This window comes from Chanos chanos, chromosome 4 (assembly GCF_902362185.1).
Source record: "Chanos chanos chromosome 4, fChaCha1.1, whole genome shotgun sequence".
Lineage (NCBI taxonomy): Eukaryota > Metazoa > Chordata > Actinopteri > Gonorynchiformes > Chanidae > Chanos > Chanos chanos.
Window position 1 is genome coordinate 28,005,644 of NC_044498.1, and position 18,331 is coordinate 28,023,974.

The 18,331-nt window shown below is 42.3% G+C and overlaps 1 protein-coding gene across 3 annotated transcripts in view; it reads left to right on the forward strand.

The window, feature by feature from the left end:
* fam184ab (family with sequence similarity 184 member Ab) overlaps positions 1-18,331 on the forward strand; it is an 85,386-nt gene that overhangs the window by 45,628 nt on the left and 21,427 nt on the right. For all 3 annotated transcript variants that reach the window (XM_030772476.1, XM_030772473.1, XM_030772475.1), the window contains exon 10: positions 6,394-6,606. In XM_030772476.1, the coding sequence (XP_030628336.1) occupies positions 6,394-6,606 (213 nt within the window). The remainder of the gene's footprint in view (positions 1-6,393; positions 6,607-18,331) is intronic.

The window sequence follows — 18,331 nt, forward strand, 5'->3', positions numbered from 1 at the left end:
TGAAAATGAACACTTCAGTGCTCAAATTGAGAGGCAAAATATGGATTTGTCCACCTGTTAACATCCCAGCTACAGATAACCCCTGATGTATACATAGGGCGGAGGAAGTATGAGTGTGCTTCTGTGTGAGCGGGCTGTGTATGTGTGAGGTGAGAAACATCCGTGTGTCTAGGGCGAAGGGAGTATGAGTGTCTTTGCATGTGCACAGGCTGTGGGTGTGTGACTTGAACATCAGTACAAGGCAAGAAAAAGTTCACTGGGGGCGTGATCACAGGCGTGTCGGCTGAGGGAGCCTGCACCTCCACTGCTGGCGCAGTCGTGAACTGGTCATGGGGTCCTGGTTCCCCAAACATGAAGTCAAATCCATACTCCTCCTGTTCATCAGGGACATCCACTACTCGGTCTTGTACATCACTTTCAGCCAACTCCTAGGGTGCGCACCCTAGATCCTCCTCACTTTTGTCCCAAGTGAAAAAGAGAAGCAGGTTACAAACATGGTGAACACCACCCTCAGCCCTATCTGCCACTCTAGTCAGCTTGTGATTCAGGTCTAACATCACTTCAGCTATCCTGTTCAGGTCTTTGTAAACTGGAGGCAGCTTTGCCGAAAAAACAGCCAAGGCATCCGACCGAGGGTGAGCTTTCAGCCTAACGAAGTCGCCAACATGGAACAAAACCCTGCGCGTTTCCTGTCATAGTGTTTCTTCTGTGTGGTGTGGCTGCTTGCCAGAGACTCTCTCGTGGTCATACGCCTCCTGCAAGGTTGAAGTAAGCTCCATCTTGTAATCAGAAACAGAGTCAGCCATGCACCCAGGGCCTGGTGACATCCACAAATCCAGGGATGTGTTCAGGTCCCTGCCATGCAAGAGTAAAGCTGGGGTATCTTCTGTACTCTGGTGTAGAGCTGTCCTCAATGCGAAGGAGATCAAAGGTGAATGGAGGTCCCAGTCCCTATGTTTTTGTCCCACGTAAGCACGGATTGCAGTCTAGATAATACGGTTTACTTGTTCTGTCTGGTTAGACTGCAGGTGATATGCAGTAGTCAGCCTGTGGTCTGAGCCGAGGGCAGAAACTACTGCCTCGAAGTCACTCACGAACTGGACACCCCTGTCTGAGACCAGGTGTGTGGGAGCCCCATGTCTTGTGAACACCTCAGAGACGAATTTGCGTGTTGAAGCCACTGCTGTGGCCTTGTGAACAGGACAGATTTCCACCCATTTGGTAAAATAGTCAATGAAGACTAAAATGTACTCATTCCCACATCAAGATCTGGGGAGGGGACCCATGAAATCAATGGCAGCAAACTCCCACGGGTAAGTAGCAACCACCAGTTTCAGGTAGCCTCCAGGCTTCTGGTTGGTTGGCTTGGACAGCTGGTAGGTCACACAGGACAGGACATACCTCTTTACATCGCCCCGCATACCTGGCCAGTAGGCCAGCTTCTGTAAGCACCCAAGAGTCTTGGTTACGCCCAAGTGGCCAGCCATTGGGTGGTCATGGAAGTATCCCAGCAAAGTGCCCCATAGAACTTCTGATACATAGAAACATAGGTCCTTATGTTGGTGTAGCCAGCAGGAAGCCCTCTTGTCCATGAAGTAAACCAAACCATCCTGAATATAGAAGTCCGGTGAATCCACACAGGAGCCAGTCTCCAGGTCAGTATACAGCGATGAAATGACCTGGTCAACCCGTTGGAGTGACTGAAGCTGTTTCTTGTCTTCCAGTACCAATAGCAGTTCACATATGAGGTTCAATGACCCAACAGTGGTGTAAGGTCCACAGGCTCAGAGGGATCACTGGCAGGGTTTTGTGAGAGGGCAACCGGCAGTAAATTGGCAGAGCCAGGTCTGTGGACAACCTCAAAGTCCTGCAGTTGTAAACACCATCGAGCTAGCCGCCCTGAGGGGGAGGGCCTTGTCATCAACCATTTTAGGCTGTTGTGGTCTGTCACCACTGTGACACTAAAGAACTCAATGTGTGGACGGAAATGTTCCAGAGCCCAAATTACCCCAAGGCACTCCTTCTCTGAAGTGGAATATAGGCGTTCAGACTTGTGCAGGGTGGGACTTGCAAAAGCGACAGCCTTCTCCAAGCCATCCTCTCCAGTCTGCATCAGTGCAGCACCAAGGCCCACATCGCAAGCATCCGTGTGTACTGTAAAAGGCTTCTCAAAGTCAGGTAAAGCAAGGACTTATTAGCTGCTGTTTTAAGCAATCAAAAGACTCCTGACAGTCAGTGGACCACACAAACGAAGCATCCTCCCTAATGAGGGCAATCATCAGCTCGGCATCGGTGAGGCGATCACAATGTCGTCAAGATCCACAGCTGTCGCATAGTGTGTGAATCCTGCCAAGACAGTATTCATCAACCTTTGAAATGTCGCAGGTGAAAAAGAAATTACCTTAAACTGAGGGGTTTTTTTTTTCTTCCAAGCACCCACTTACATACAATTACTAAACACTGGCCAAGTAGTACTTAGCTCAATTGTGCGCAGATTCTAGTTGCAGAAAAAGTCTCAAAGTTCTCTCCTATGCAGAGCTGAAGTATCTGGAGCTTGCAGAGGTGTGTCAACCAATCAGAAGCAGGCCTTTCCTTTCCAAAGTCCTATCATTGCATGAACAAGTCTCTGATGCAGCTGCACTCAATTTTCCAAAGCAAATCTGGTCTTGTTACTCAAAACTTGGGTCACATGCCGAAAAACAGCAAAAGAAAACCTCCCTTCCAAAAAACATAGCTGGTGACACATAAAAAAACAAAAAAAAAAACTCGGTGGCGAAAAAAAAGGGGAAAATATCCCACAGCAAGCTTTGACCAACCTTTTTCATTGCTGTCGCAACAGGACTTTGTTGGCTGCTAGAATATTCCGTTAGCATGCGTGCCAATGAACTAAAAGTCCATTGTGAATTCCAACATCAGTTCACTTGCCTTAACACTGCTGACTACAAAATCCACATTTCTAATTCACTCACTGTCCAGTGTCCAAACTTTTCACTCCGAGGAGGATCATTCACAGTTTGGGTGCCATTTGTAAGGATCCGGCTAATGATCCTCACGAGTTTCTGTGGAAAGTTGGTATAACTTAGTCGGACACAGAGAAATAGTGCTGTTCTTCATTTATTACCTTGAAGGAGGTATAGGCTTACGCACGGTTAACAGGGCTATTTTTAGAAAACGGTGCACTGTCAGAACATGGTGTCATTGCTGTACAGTCTGTTACATACAATCTCATTACAATGATTATGCATTACTGTGGACTGGAATAGCCAACATTTTCTCTTATTTAAAACTGCATTGACCCACATGTTAAACATTTATACAAAACAATGAATTGATTAATAACATAAAATGTAAAGAGTTACAGTAACACATCACACACACACACACACGCTCCAAAGGGGACCTACAGACTTCAAGGTTCACCTCATAGTTTCGCCTTGTTTGTGTTTCTTGATTTCCTTATAGAGACAGTCACTTGGTGAAACTTTACATAACTCAAATAGTGATGTTAGAGAGGTTCAGTAATTACCACTTTATTTACATTGAATGATTTGCATGCTGCCAGACACTTCCTGTTCCAAATTGATTTTTCCTTGTTCTGAAGCTGCTGGTTTTGATGCAGAAAACAAGGGATAACTACTTTCTGTGTGCAGTGTTGGATAGTACAGCTGTTGGATTGTTGTGACTCTTTGCTTAGTGGAGGAGAGTATGTTGTTTGTGGTACATTCAGAGATCCAGTGCAGAGCTTCTCTACTGTGAACTGTGATTCTGGAAGGTTTAGAATGTGTGAGAGTGTAAAACGCTTCTGATGTTTCTATATTTACAAACGTAGTGTAACAGGAAAAAAAACCAGCAATATAACAGAATGTAATAAACTGTGCTTGGAATGCTTTGTATATATTGAACTGCTAGAATGACATATTGTAACCATGGGGTTTCCATGGGTTGGTTTTCTTTTTTTTCTTTGCTGTCTTTGCTTTGTTTTCTTTTTTTTTGGGGTTTTTTTTGGGGGACCAGACTATCTGTGGAAGGACAGGTGCCAGGTAGGAGGGTGGAGTTTATTTTGGAGGAAAAAGAGAACAACAGGATTTCTTTTTTCTGTTTGGTTGTAATGGTCACCCATTAAAATATATATAAATATATATGTTTTAATATGTCTATTTTTTTCCGTTCCTTCCTTGTATTCTCATTTGAATGTCTGTTTATAAAATTGCCTTAATAATAAACAGTTAGTTGGAGGATGGGACTTTCAGACAGCCTGCAGTAAAAGAAAAAAACACGGGAAAAGGACTAAGGTCCCATCTATTGGCCTGCCAATCAGTTGGAGGTGTTGGTGGGATGGGACAAGTTTTTTTAGGTACTGCCAGTAGGTTAGGAGGAGGCAGAAGCGGCACAGGCGAGAGGCGGCATCACCTTTTGATTATGGTTGGACACCCTTTGTGTTGATACGGGTCGCACATGCGAAGGATTACTGTTTTTTTGTTGGCGTGGACGCACGCAAGCGATCTTTTTTCCTTTTTTTACCTTTTGTGGGGCAATAAATCCTGGAAGCGGTCGCCAACCTGGTACAGACGGGTGAGACACGGGGTTTTTAAACAGGACCGCCGTGTCCCAATCGGAGAGGTGTAAGCGTATCATTGGTCAGTACGCTGCCGCGGGAGAGACTATTCAAAGACCTGTGCGCTTTGCGAAATTACAATGTATATAATGTAAATCATGAACTTTTGTTGGGGAAGTGTTGTATGATTGTATGGTGATGTCTGTTTGTCGGTCGGGTGCACTTTATAAAATAACATTAGCAGTCATTGGTACGCTCTTCTTCTTTCTTTCAGGATAAATGTATGGTGGGGGATTTATCGATCTGTAAACGGATAAATTCAAATCTGTTGTAAATACGGTCAGTTCAACGGAGGTTTGTGTGTATACTAATATGTATTGTGTTCTTACTGTGATTTTAAAGAGTACAGCATAGTTTTTGTTATCGCCAGCAGCTGTAGTATAGGCAAATAGTCCGCCCAGACCTTTTATGCGTTTGTAGCCCCTTTCTATTCTGAGAGATAGAGAGCGTTCGTTACATGGTAAGGCGAGATGGTGTGTTCCACTTGAACTCTGAAGTCAGAGTTTCCGACTTCCGAGTTCAAATGGAGCGCCCCCTTAAGTCAGATTTCCAACTCGGAAAGTCGGAGGAACCTCACCAACCCCAATTTCAAAATCCAAGATGGCTGCCCCCAGTAGTGAAGTAGTGAAAGCTGTAGTAGTTTACTGTTTATTGGCACTTCTGTCTTAGGTGTGTCTCATTAAATCCCAGCTCCGACATCATCCCCAGCTCTGAGTTCTGACTTCCGAGGCAAATGGAATGCAGCAAGAGTACTCGGCTGTGAATGGGACTGGGAGGCTGCTGCTTATAGGCCCAGTGGAATAATCTGCAAGATCCCAAGGAAATCAAATAAAAAGGACTTGGGAAATGAAGAAGTTGAATTGAAATACCCAAGAAAGTGAACTAATTTTGGATGTGAACAGGAACTTATCTCTGTTTGGTAAGAAGGATCCTGAATAACTTCCTCTTTTGTGTTTTTGGACTGGATCATGTTTCCCCTGGTTGTAAGTTTTCCCTTTTCTCTGCTGGATTTGGAATTGGACACAAGAGAACTTTGAATATTTTCAACTCTATGTGAGGATCAGAGAGTATGAGCAGACATGTTTTATATATAAAGACTCACTCCTTGTATTATCTATTTTCTACATGTGTTTGATAATGGTTTTGGTTTCTGAGATTTTCTTAAAACTTTACTTAAGAATTTTATGTTTTACCAAAGCAGGCTCAGTAAAGTAATTTCTTGATGACTGACCTTTGTTTCCCCATTGTTGTTATATAGACCTATTGAATATATAAGTTATAATATGCACTCAAAGAGGGGAGCTAATATTAGTTGGGATCAATCTATCTTATTATAAGTAAAAAAAAAACCAAACTTTTGATAGATCCTGTGCTATAGTGCGGCTTGGCGCTTTCTTATAGGTGCCTCTTCCTGCTCTATTCCATAATATTCCCCCTGCCCCTCCCCCCGGCCAGAGGATCAGTCTAGGCCATTTGTTTCTGTCACCTGGTTGTATTGATCAGTGTAAAGTGTACATGTGTGTCTGCCATCAGTTCCTCCTCTCTCTCCCTGTCATAGACTGCATCCTCATTTACAGTTTGAAAATCTCACTCAGCTTCTGCCTGGGAACACTCACACAGTTGGCTTGTGTGGGACTGTGAATCTTAGTTTGCCTGTCTTGTTGGAAAACATCAAAAATACATAAAATAAACTATGATTTTCTCTCATTCTCACTTGCCCACTCCCCACTCTCTCCCTCTCTCTCTGTCTCTCTCCCGTTCTTTGTGTCTCTGTGCAGATTTCCTTGCTGAAACAGAGTCTGGAGATGCAGCTGTCCCAGTCACAGCACTCTCTACAGCGTCTGCAGGCCCAGTTCAGTCAGGAGAGGGAGCACCTCACCCAGCAGCAGCAGGAGCTGGAGCTGGAGCACCAGCGGAGAGAGCACCGTCTGCAGGAGGCTCACTGCTGTGCCCTACAGGACCTTCAGGCTACCCGTCAGCATGACCTCAAGGTCAACATTGTTCTTGTTTTTACATTTCACACACAGTTTTTTCTCTTAATAGCCCTTTACTCTGTTGCTCTGCCCTCTTTAGCCTCACAGCTCTTAGATTTCTTCATAGTTTTTCTCTTTTTTAATGCCCTGTTATCACTGCACTCATTTCCTTTCTTTTCTCCTAGCAGCTATCACGGATGTGTTTATATCAACCAGCAGTACCTCAGCAGTTGTGCATTTGAGGAATTCTCAGTTGATATGTTGCAATATCTGTCTAACACAGTTCCCTTTCTACTAACATGACAAAAATTCTAACAGGACTTAGTGTTTTGAAGTAAAGCCAAAAACATGACATCTCCATCAAGGCCACTAATTATCCTGGCAATAAAGACAGTAAGGGTCATAAGGAAATGTAGTTGGGACAGGACCCAGTCATTCAAATATTTAAAATACTTATTTAACCTTGGTCCGGGCTGCACGTGCCCAATGTCGTGTCCCCACATTAGTATCCTCTTCCACTCTAAGTGAATGCTCCGCTTCGCTGTGACTCCCAGTGGGAAGCTTACCTCACTGAGAATCTGGGGAAAGTCCTTCCCCTCCATCATTTTACTGTCAGTTGATTGACTGGCTCAGTTGATTGACAGGCCCAGTACACCCACCCTGTGCAAGTATGTGCGCATGGTCTTGCAGCTGGGACTACCTCATGTGTGCTAAGGGGAGTTGGTTCTCTGACCGAGGCTTAGTCCTGGCACAGAGCACCTGTAAAGGCTTGTCAATGTGGTTTCCTGTCTCTGTGTTCTGGGAGTGGAGCTTTCAGACAGGGGATGATCAGTCCACACAAAGGCCAGTGCCACTGTTCTCTTTTCGACTGTAGTTGAAGCCAATGAGGAGTGACAGACCATGTTTAGAGCTGAAGTCGCGACCGAGGGGGGGGTGGAGTTTGAGTCAAGGAGAAGGAGAGCCACAAGGAACACTTACTTTTTGTTGGTTTGATTATTCTGTGTGTCATGCTTTATATTTATTTTCTTCTACTGTCTTAATTATGAAGAGTGGAGGACTTTTATTCAGCTCTGTCTGAATGTTCAGTGCTTCACATAAAAGCTAAAGCACAATCAGCGGTGCCGGCACAAGTTTCAAGGGGGGGGGCAAAAACATGGGATAAACCCAGATGTGTAGAGGTTTCTGGGGGTATCCTTCCCGGGGAAAACTTAATTCTGGCAGCTAAGTGCACCATTTTCCGCACTTTAGGACAGAAACGGAAAGCCGAAAGGTAGGGGCATTACCAGGATATCACAGCTCAACTTCTGATTTGATGCAATCAAAACTGTCAAAACACAGTCACCAGAGCTCTAGAGCTGAAGCCTTCAAAGCAGCAGCAGGACAGGAACATATTTTCAACATCTAGGGTAGCGTACTTTAGATGGAATTATGAAGAAATTATGCCTTACAATCAAGTAATCTCTGTTGGTCATTCCATGCCTCCCTCACCACTTGCTCTTGTAAGTTGTCATAACAAAACCAAACCAGATTTAGATTAATTAGATGGCATTTTCTAATCACTGACACTACTTATGATATGCTACAGGCTTTGAAGGGCGGAGCTTGCACTTGTGCTTTACGGAGAATGAATGTATTTTTCTGCTTGTTCTCATTCAGAGTTTATATGAATGATGAATGACGACTACTGGCTGTTTGCCACGCCAGGTATCCAAATGCGGTTGCCGACATGCGATTTCCCAAATTAACAAAATACATTGCAAAGCCAGTGTAAGCTTCGCCGGTCTTCTAAATATTATCACGTTACCTACCTTGCAATCTAGATGTAAGATTGGTTGGTGGAACGGTGTGACATAACCTTTAGTCAAACGTTAATCCTAAAACAATGTGGACTGGGCTGGCTATGAGCTCCCTCGCTTATGAGCGAGAACGTGTTACTGCTTATTCTCATCCAGAGCTTATGTGGATCAGCTAAAGAAAGGCAGGTGACACCCCCCTAAACATAATGTGGACGGTGTTGATTGACATAGATGCCCTCCTGCTTTTGGTGCCCCTGGGCGTAGCTCAGTGTTGGGTGTAACTCAGCTTCAGGTATAATTCAGTGTAATTCAAAGTGCACACATTTCACACGTGGAGCTGTGCTGGCCACTCACTGAGGTCATTACAGAGAAAATACATAATTTTATATATATGACACTGATAATAGCAGTGCATATGCCTCCTTGAAACACTCACACACACACGCACACATGTACACACACAAAGGTGGACTCATGTTGGCTGAACGTGTTCTGCTCCCTCTGCTCGCAGTCACGCAGGGTCGAGGGACTGTTTTTATCCTGTGAGGCTAAAATATGAGCACATGTCATTTAGCTGAGGACATTTTAGGGTGGTACCCAAAGCTGTCTGTTTCCTTTCACGCTTTCATTGTATAATGTGGAAAGCTGGACTGCGCCAGCCAGTTTGTGTCAGCCAGCACAGGGCTTGGAGCAGATTTTTTCAACATGACACGGATGCAGAGCAGCCAGCTCTGGTTAATCACAGTAAAGAATGGGAGACAGATATTATCCATCAGCCCCACAACTGAGCCCACACTCCACACAAAAACGCCCCCCCCCCCCCACCTCTTCCTTGATACCTTTTCCTACTCTCATTCCTCCACCCTGTCTCTGTCCCTGTCCCTTTGATCATGGCCCAAGCCCCCCTGTGTTCAGAGATGATGCAAAAACTCAGACATCGTAGCACCTAACAGAGGCCAGAGTTGATAAGATCACCTCAGTGACACAGTTCACAGTTCACCCCGTGAATGGAAACTGGATCATGTCTCAAGTCCAATAAAAATTTCCTCACTGTAGACAGAGACACCCCCAAAAGGATAGCAACAGATAAAATGCCACACACCCTGCTATCCTACAGTTCAGCTATGCTACAGGTTCAGCTACACTACAGTTCTATGAGGGTATATATGCTACAAAATGCAAGAGCTTGTAGACTAGATTTTGAGAACTTCTAGAATACTATGCAAGAACTTGTGGAACAGAAATCTTACGTTTAAATTTTCACTTGTAGAAAAAAATTGAATTTGTATGTTGAAATTTTCACTCATAGAAAATATATTTACACACCTGTGTTCTGAATGTGAAGTCACAGAAAAAATACTCACAAATGTGTAGATTAACTTGTACATAAGTACAGGTTCAGGTTACTTTATTTGTACCCGGAGGTAGATTTGGTTTGTAGTAGACGAGTCATCATCCTTCCTGATACACGTTTTACAAGCAACCAACAAACAACATAGTGACAGCTGCAAACTTACAACCACAACTCTGTGATTACAACCTCTTGAATCGGTCCCTGCAACTTCAAATTCGGGCGCCTTGACTTTTGCAACACTTCTTGCCATAAATGTGTTGCAAAACTAATTTAGTCGGGACCAGAGCAGTAGAAAAAAACTTTCTCAACGACTCAGGTAGGGGCAAATAGACCACCATAGACCTTCATTTGAGCCCTCAAACACTTGAGTGAGGTGACTTGCTGTTTTCGCGACCATGTCCCCAGAGCAAAATTTTGTAGGGCAAAATTCTTGAGGTTTTTGCTGTGTCATGTGTTTTAAGGCTTTTGATGGCAAATTAAATCGCAATTCGGAACTTTGCCATAGGTTTATCAACTTTGTCTTCTCGTTTGTGAAGCGCTCTTTTCATTATGGGAAGTAAAAGGCCTTTTTCATGCCACCACATTGCAAAGCAACAGGGGGTAAACTTAATTCCGGTCAACAATCGCTACCTTCGGTGAAGATGTGTGTGTCTCTCTGATGTTCTCCAGATCTTTTTTGCAAATCTACCAAAATTCTCGCTCTCACAGGTTGGATGTATATTGCAAAAGAAAACGATCCAAATTGGATCGTGGATTTAAGTTTATCACAGTTTATCTTTAATTATGGGGGTAATGTCAGCTAGCTACGGAGAGATGACTAACGTTAGATCAAGCCACCTAGCAGCTTGTAAATGCACTTCAATAAGGCTGTGTAATGAAATTGTCCAATTGCTCATTGTCATAACATATGTTGTGATAGTTTAATATTCATTCATGTTTGTTATGTTCATGTTCTATTTGGTATAGTGCCCAATGTAGTAGATGGTAGTGTCGTAATACAAGTATGGTGCTACAGGTCACTTTAAAAGAATGAGGAGTCACACAATTTGGAGGTATAGTGAAGATAACATTGAATTTGTTAGGGGGCAGAAGGAACAAGAACACAGCACAAATTATTATTTGCATCAGTTAGTTAAAGGAGATGCTTTGGCTAAAATGTTATTGAAAAGACGCACAACAAATGACTATTGTTTGTCAACAAAATTATGTTGTCAGTAGCAGTGTTAATTTTGGCAGGCAATTTTGATTTAGTCTTAGTTTTAGTCCTTTGACTAAAATACATATTCGTTTTTGTCATATTTTAGTCATTGATCATTATTAGATTTAGTGTAGTTTTAGTCAACCAAAACTAGACAAGTTTTAGTAAAATTTTAGTCAAATGCATTTGTCACATTTTCGTCAATTTGCATTTTTTTTTTTTTAATTAAATCATAACAGTGATTTCATCAAGCACAGATATTCTTAGGCTTGGTATTGGCTCAACTACCTATAGCTAACAAAGTCAAGCCTTTAAGTTGATTTCTAAGTCTAATTTTTATTATCATGTATTTTTTGGTGGTGCGTCTATAAATGCCTCTTGAGGTTTCCCACCGATTTTACACCCACATTGTTTGCAGTGCGTTTTATTTTCAGTTGTATTATAGCTAAAATGTGTCACAAATCCGTTCTTTTTCTTCCGAGAGTGGCCATGATGTGAGTTGCCAACAGCGTTGCCAGACAGGAAATGTTATAGTAGCCTATAGTACCAGAGGCTTAAAATTATTGTATTTTGAGGGAAATTATCGTACGCGAGTCATAACCAAGAGAACAAATACATGTAAATGTGTAATTTCAGAAAACACGTATTTACTGAGATGAACGACTTTTTGACACTGCCTACAAGCCACATTGTATAAAAATGAACTTTGCCTCTCTCCTGTCCTCACCTTTCTGCTCAGCGTAAACACAGGCGTAGGATCCATATTTTACTATCCTAATCGTGTCAGGACATGAATTAAAATGAGGTAGCCTAGCCTAGTGTCAGAAGATGATCAAATTATCGTACATTGTGGGACTTTTGGCACTATTGATCGTACAATGTACATAGGGCAAAATCATCGCACAAATTCGATGATAATCGTACATCTGGCGAAACTGGTTGCCAAGTTACCATTAGTTAAAATGTTTAACGTTGGACTTCCAGAGGAGGGAGGCTATAATTGCTTGTCCATTCATCTGTCCCTGACATTGTCATTTCGTTAGCATTCGTCAACGAAAATGGTAAAATATTTCACCACAGTTTTTATTTTCGAAGGTGCATTTTTATTTCGTTATCGTCTTTAGCTAAAAAGTTCGTTGATGAACATATTTCGTCACAGTTTTCATCAGCAAAATTAACACTGGTCCATAGTATGCTCAAGTAATCGACAAGCAAATGCTACATACTGTTTGTTTAGTGCCAAACACCACTGATTTCATGCAGTATTAGATGACTGAAAGGACATCTTCCTAGTAACAGTAACAGTCTCTGTATGGCCTGGGTGGTTTTTGAGTATGTTTCAGTGTTATGACAAATGCATCTTCCTGTGTGGAGTAAACAATCAATACATTAAAGCATCAGTAAGGAGGCTTAAGCGAGCTAGCTACCTAAAGGCACACAGAAACCTCATACAAACAACAGCCAAGCTGGCATATTGTGAGATTTCAAGAGTAAAGTCGAAATATTATGAGAAAGAAGGCATAATGTAATGGGAATAGAGTCATAATTTTCAAGATGAAGTCGTAATTTTACGATAAGTCATAATATTACGAGAATAAAGTTGTAATTTTAGGCTATATGTCATTTTAGAGAGGAAATATCAGAAGTGCTGCCTGCATTAAAATGAGGAACATGGAGCATCTTGTGAAGTTATATCTTAGTATGGGTTTCACAAATAATGATGAAATACAGCACTTAATGTGGTGCTGATGTGCCAAAAGATTATCATAAGTATCATGCCGACGCCTGAGACAGCAGTTGCCAGAAGCAGGCTCAGGCTGCCATTGACTGTCCCTGCCAAAATTAAAATGATAATGGTAAAATGAAAGTTCAAATCCTGTTTTGCCATTTCTCTTTCAATACCTATCCACACACATCCTTCCAAAATGAAAAATAATATCAGATAACTCAATTTTCATTTCAATTTTTGCGACAAACATTTTACATGTCTTTTCTGACATATAAAATATAAAATATCTTTGTCATTTCCCTTCAGTAGTTAGACTTTTCCTTTCAACACATTTTGTGGTACAAATCAGACAAAACGCAAACGAAAAGACAAAGTCGATAAACCTATGAATGGCAAGGTCCCAGTTTGCGATTTAATTTTCGACATCAAAAGCCTTAAAACACACCACACAGGGAAACACCTTGCTCTGGGGACGTGGTTGTGAAAACAGCAAGAAAGTCACCTCGCTCAAATGTTTGAGTGCTCAAATAGTGACAATAAGGTCGCCCATACATCTTTCAATCATGTACGTTTTCATGCTACATGTAGCCTTTAGCCTCCACCATCTTGGTCAGACTTTTTTGTTACTCCTGCCTCTTCTGATTTCTGATTGGTTCACCCCCACCCTCTGTTCCCCCCTCTGCTTCCGGAGCTACAAGTGCAAATTAGTTTTGCAATACCTTTATGGCAAGAAGTGTTGCAAAAGTCAAGGTGCCCGGATTTGAGGTTGCGGTGACCAATTTGAGAGATTGTAATCACTGAGTTGTTGTTGTAAGTTTGCAGCTGTCATTGTATTTATGTACATATCAATCTACACGTTTGTGAGTACTTTTTCTGTGACTTCATTCAGAACACGGGTGTGTAAATATATTTTCTATGAGTGAAAATTTCAACATACAAATTCAAATTTTTTCTACAAGTGAAAATTTAAATGTACAAGTTCTGATTTCTGTTCTACAAGTTCTCACATTGTCTTCTACAAGTTCTCAAAATCAAGTCTACAGGCTTTTGCACTTTGCAGCATATTTACATTCATACAGTTCAGCTTAGAGTTAATTGAGCTCAAGTTGTGTCAACCGTAATGTAGTCTGTCCATTCCGTCCGGCTTGTCTCTGCGAAGAATCAGCCCAGCCTCACCACTTTGGAAGATCTGTGAAGCTGAAAGACTCTCCTGGCACCAACACGAAGTCTTGCTCACAGTCTCCTACAGCCAACCTCGGTAACTCCAGTCTCTCATACCTGAACGTGGCTGGGCCTGCTCTTCTTCTTCTTCTTCTTCCCCTTGTCTCTCCTTCCCTCACTACCCTTTTGTGTGTAAAGGCTGATTTATACTTCTGTGTAGGCTCTACGCAGAGCCTATGCCGAAGCCTACACACATGGCCTACGCCGTTGTGAGCATTTATACTTCTGTGTTGGTGTGTCTGTGTCGCTCTGTAATTACATCGCCAAAACACATGTAATTCATTTTATTTATTAACATGCAATTTTCAAAAATACTAAGAATCTTAAAAATAGTGATAAGAGGACAGTTACACAACAAATTCACGCTTGTCACATCTAAAAACCATTAGGGAAATAATTGCAGGTAGCCACACTGTTCGCTCACCTTGAAGGTATGTGTGTATGCTCTGCAAGCAAAGCTGCAAATTCATTTGGCATTGCTGCCTGTCTCTGCAAAAACCTTCTTATCTGAGCAGCTCACAGCACTCTCAGACAGCAGGACACATTTATAGCATAGTGAAAATACCAAACATGGTTATTTTGGGGCTGACAGCATATTAACAAAAAGATGAATAAGAAAACAAATAAAATTTGGCTTTCCATTTTGCCTCCCTTTTGCATCATTGCTTAGCGACATAGGTAATTAAAAGCTGCATGTTCCTTATGTGTTAATGACGTAACCAGACCAGGGTTCACAACCAAAAAATGTACGTGAAAGCAGACCGACAGAGGGGGATTGCACTTGAGTACGGACAAGCAAAATGGAGCAAGTGTGAAAGCAGCCTGAATGTGGTGATCCAGGAACTTAGCTAATGAGAAGTATTGAATTCGAAGAGTGTTATCGTACTTGCTACTTTAATGCTATTATTTAATATATGTTAAGGCTGACGAGTTATTTTGAATAATTTGTAGATTTACTGTTCAAAGTGCTGAGCTATAAATAGAGTTTTTCAGAATAACTGTAATTTTACTGTGTTCAGGCTCTGAAATAAGGTTATGGTCACTGCTAAGTGATATTAGTATTAAGTCTAATATTCCGTGAACCATTAACCAGAATTTCCCTATACCATTGGCATGACAGTGGGGATGAAAAGAGGTTTTTTTTTTTTTTTCCCTCCAACAACTTTCCTTTGATCAAGGAGCAAGTAACATGTCATTTATAGTAAAGGCAAATGAAATCCACCTTCACTGGACAGGAGGGATTGATCTGTTTCATGGCTCTGTTGATGACGTTGACAGAGGAAAGTAATATTTGGTGTTTCATCGCATGTATTTTCATTCTCTCCAAATGAGACACTGTCTGCTGTATTTCTGACACTTTAATAATGATAATAATAATAATAATAATAATACATTTTATTTGTACAGCGCTTTTCATGACACTCAAAGACGCTTAACAAGCATAAAATAATCAGTAAAAGAATAATAGTCATAAGAAAAATAATAAGAGAACATAAGAAACAATAAAATAAGAAATAAGAGCACTTGACTTAAAAAGTCGTAAAATCAATGCAATAAAAGCGTATAAGACGCAGTGTTAATCATAGATTAAAAGCAGTTCGAAAGAGGTGGGTTTTAAGGAGGGATTTGAATATTGATAGTTAAGTGCAGTCTCGGATGTGTTGGGGGAGGGAGTTCCAGAGGGAGGGGGCAGCAATGGAGAAGGCTCTATCGCCCCAGGTCCGGTGCTTGGTCCTGCATGGTACAGAAAGGAGTTTCGCATCAGAGGAACGGAGGCTTTGGAAAGGAGCGTGGAGATGGAGCAGGTCGGTGAGATAGGAGGGGGCCTGGTTATGGAGGGCTTTGAAGGTGAAAAGGAGAACTTTGAATTGGATCCGTTGAGGGACAGGAAGCCAGTGGAGTTTCTGAAGAACCGGGGTGATGTGATCATGGGAACAGGAGTGGGTGAGCAGGCGAGCAGCAGAGTTCTGGATGTATTGAAGTTTATTTAGGACTTTGGTTGATGAGCCGTGAAGAATGCTGTTGCAGTAGTCAATCCTGGATGTAATGAAAGCATGGATCAGAGTTTCTGCAGCAGAAAAGGAGAGTGATGAATGGAGACGTGCTATGTTCTTTAGGTGGAAGAAAGCAGTTCTGGTGATGTGGTTAACATAGTGTTCAAAAGAGAGGTTGCTGTCAAAAATGACTCCAAGATTGCGGATGTGTGGGGAGGGAGACAATGTGGAGTTATTGATGGTGAGGCAGACATTGTGAGCATTTTTTGTGAGGGATTTGGGACTGATGATGATCATATCTGATTTTTCCCAGTTTAACATGAGGAAATTGGCTTGCATCCAGGATTTCACCTCACTGATACAGTTGGTCAGAGTAGAGTAAGTTGCAGTGGTGATGGATTTGGTGGAAATGTAGAGCTGGACATCATCAGCATAGCAGTGGAAGTGGAGATTGTGCTGATGGATGATGTTGCCAAGGGGGAGCATGTAGAGGATGAATAGGAGAGGACCAAGCACTGAACCCTGGGGGACGCCTTGGGACAGAGGGGCTATGGAGGAGGTGCAGTTGTTGATATTGATGAACTGTTGTCTATTTGTGAGATATGACTTTAACCAGGAGAGGGCAGTGCCAGTGATGTTGACATGGGATTCCAGACGGGAAAGAAGAATGGTGTGGTTGATGGTGTCAAAAGCGGCGGTGAGGTCGAGGAGGATGAGAATGCTGAGGTGGCCAGAGTCTGAGGAGAGGAGTAGGTCATTGGTGACTTTGAGCAGAGCAGATTGTGTGCTGTGCTGTGAACGGAAACCAGATTGAAATGGTTCGAATAAGTCGTTTTAGCTGAGTTTTACATTCATTTCACCCTCTTATGTCTTAACAAATTTCTGATTAAAAACAAATTTCTTCATTATTTCTTCTTGTTTATCTTAAAGGCTTTAGGGTTAGTATTGGGTAGTAGTATTTCTAGTTAGGATAAAAACAAACAGTATGCAGAACATTTTATAATGTACAACTTGAGAAAATGTCAGTCTCACCGGTGTTATTCTTTGTCCATGCTTCCCAATCTCAAAATAATTTCCATTGATGTGTGTCTGTGTTTGATTTAGGGCAGTTGAGTTTTATATGCACAGTAAAACTAGTCATACAGACAGCAGTATTGGCTCTGCATTGAAATATGTCTCTGTTCTTTCATGAATAATCAGCAGTGTGTGAACTGATACACCGTGGCACAGTAAAGAAAAGAGGGTAACTTTCCGCTTGCCTTTTTCTCACAGAAACACATGTAGTAACACTGGCAGAGGTGTAAACACTCACACATGCTCAGTGTGTGCAGAGAAACAGCCTCCCAGCCTCCTCCTCAGCTTTTTATGTGTTTTTATGGTGTGTGTACATGTGCCTGAATGTGTGTGTGTGTGTGTGTGTGTGTGTGTGTGTGTGTGTGTGTATGCGTGTGTCTGCTTTTGTGTGTGATAACCTTTCATTCAAAGCTAGAACCATCCCTTAGTCCATGTTTTGTTGTGTCCCTGGGGTTGAGCGTTTAGTACTGGTCTCTTTCAAGGCAGTGTCCTGGTGCCCGTCTGACTGACTGACTGGGTATAACCTTTTCAGAGATGCATTGAGGCTGTCATTTGTCCCACAAGTGCTTCTTACAGTAACCACAGGAATGCCAACCCATACACTTCCTTTCCACCATCCATTTCTGTGGTTTAACTGCTCTTTATATCTCTCCCATAGGTTTGGCCAATGTGTTTGAATATATATATATATATATATATATTGTTGGGCGGACACTGCACAGCTTTCAGAAAGAAAAAAAAATTACGTTTCTGTGATTACACACACACACTGTGAACAGTGAGCAGTGAATTTGTCCTCTGCATTTAACCCATCCAACACCCCAGTAGTGAACACACACACCAGACGCAGGAGCAGTGGGCAGCATTCCTTGCGCCCGGGGAGCATTGGGGGTAAGTGCCTTGCTCAAGGGCACACAGCCGTGGATGCTGGGCTTAGGAATCGAATCTGCAACCCTCCAGTCACAAGCCCAGTTCTCTAACCTTTAGACCACAGCTGACGTTTGTTAACCTTAAGTGTTCCTTAGTAATTAAAGTTGCAGTTGTGTAAACTCCCTCTTTTTCACCCTTCTTTGTCTATTTCTATCACTCTGACTCTGCCTCTCTATCCCTATCCCCTGATCCCAGTTCTCTCTTTATGGCCCAGACGCCAGGCTCGATGTTTTAGCGCAGCAACCCCCAGACCATTTGGTCAAATGCTGATAACCTGTAATTGCGAGGGAGACTAGATCACCTCGGGAGGTTAGTTTCCCTGTGAGAATGTAATTCAGACCATGTCACAGGCCCCATCTGCATTGCTCCATTCGGGTACAAACTATGCAGAACAAAAGAAAAATGAAACTAAGCATACGATATTATCAGTTAAATTCGCATATCGAG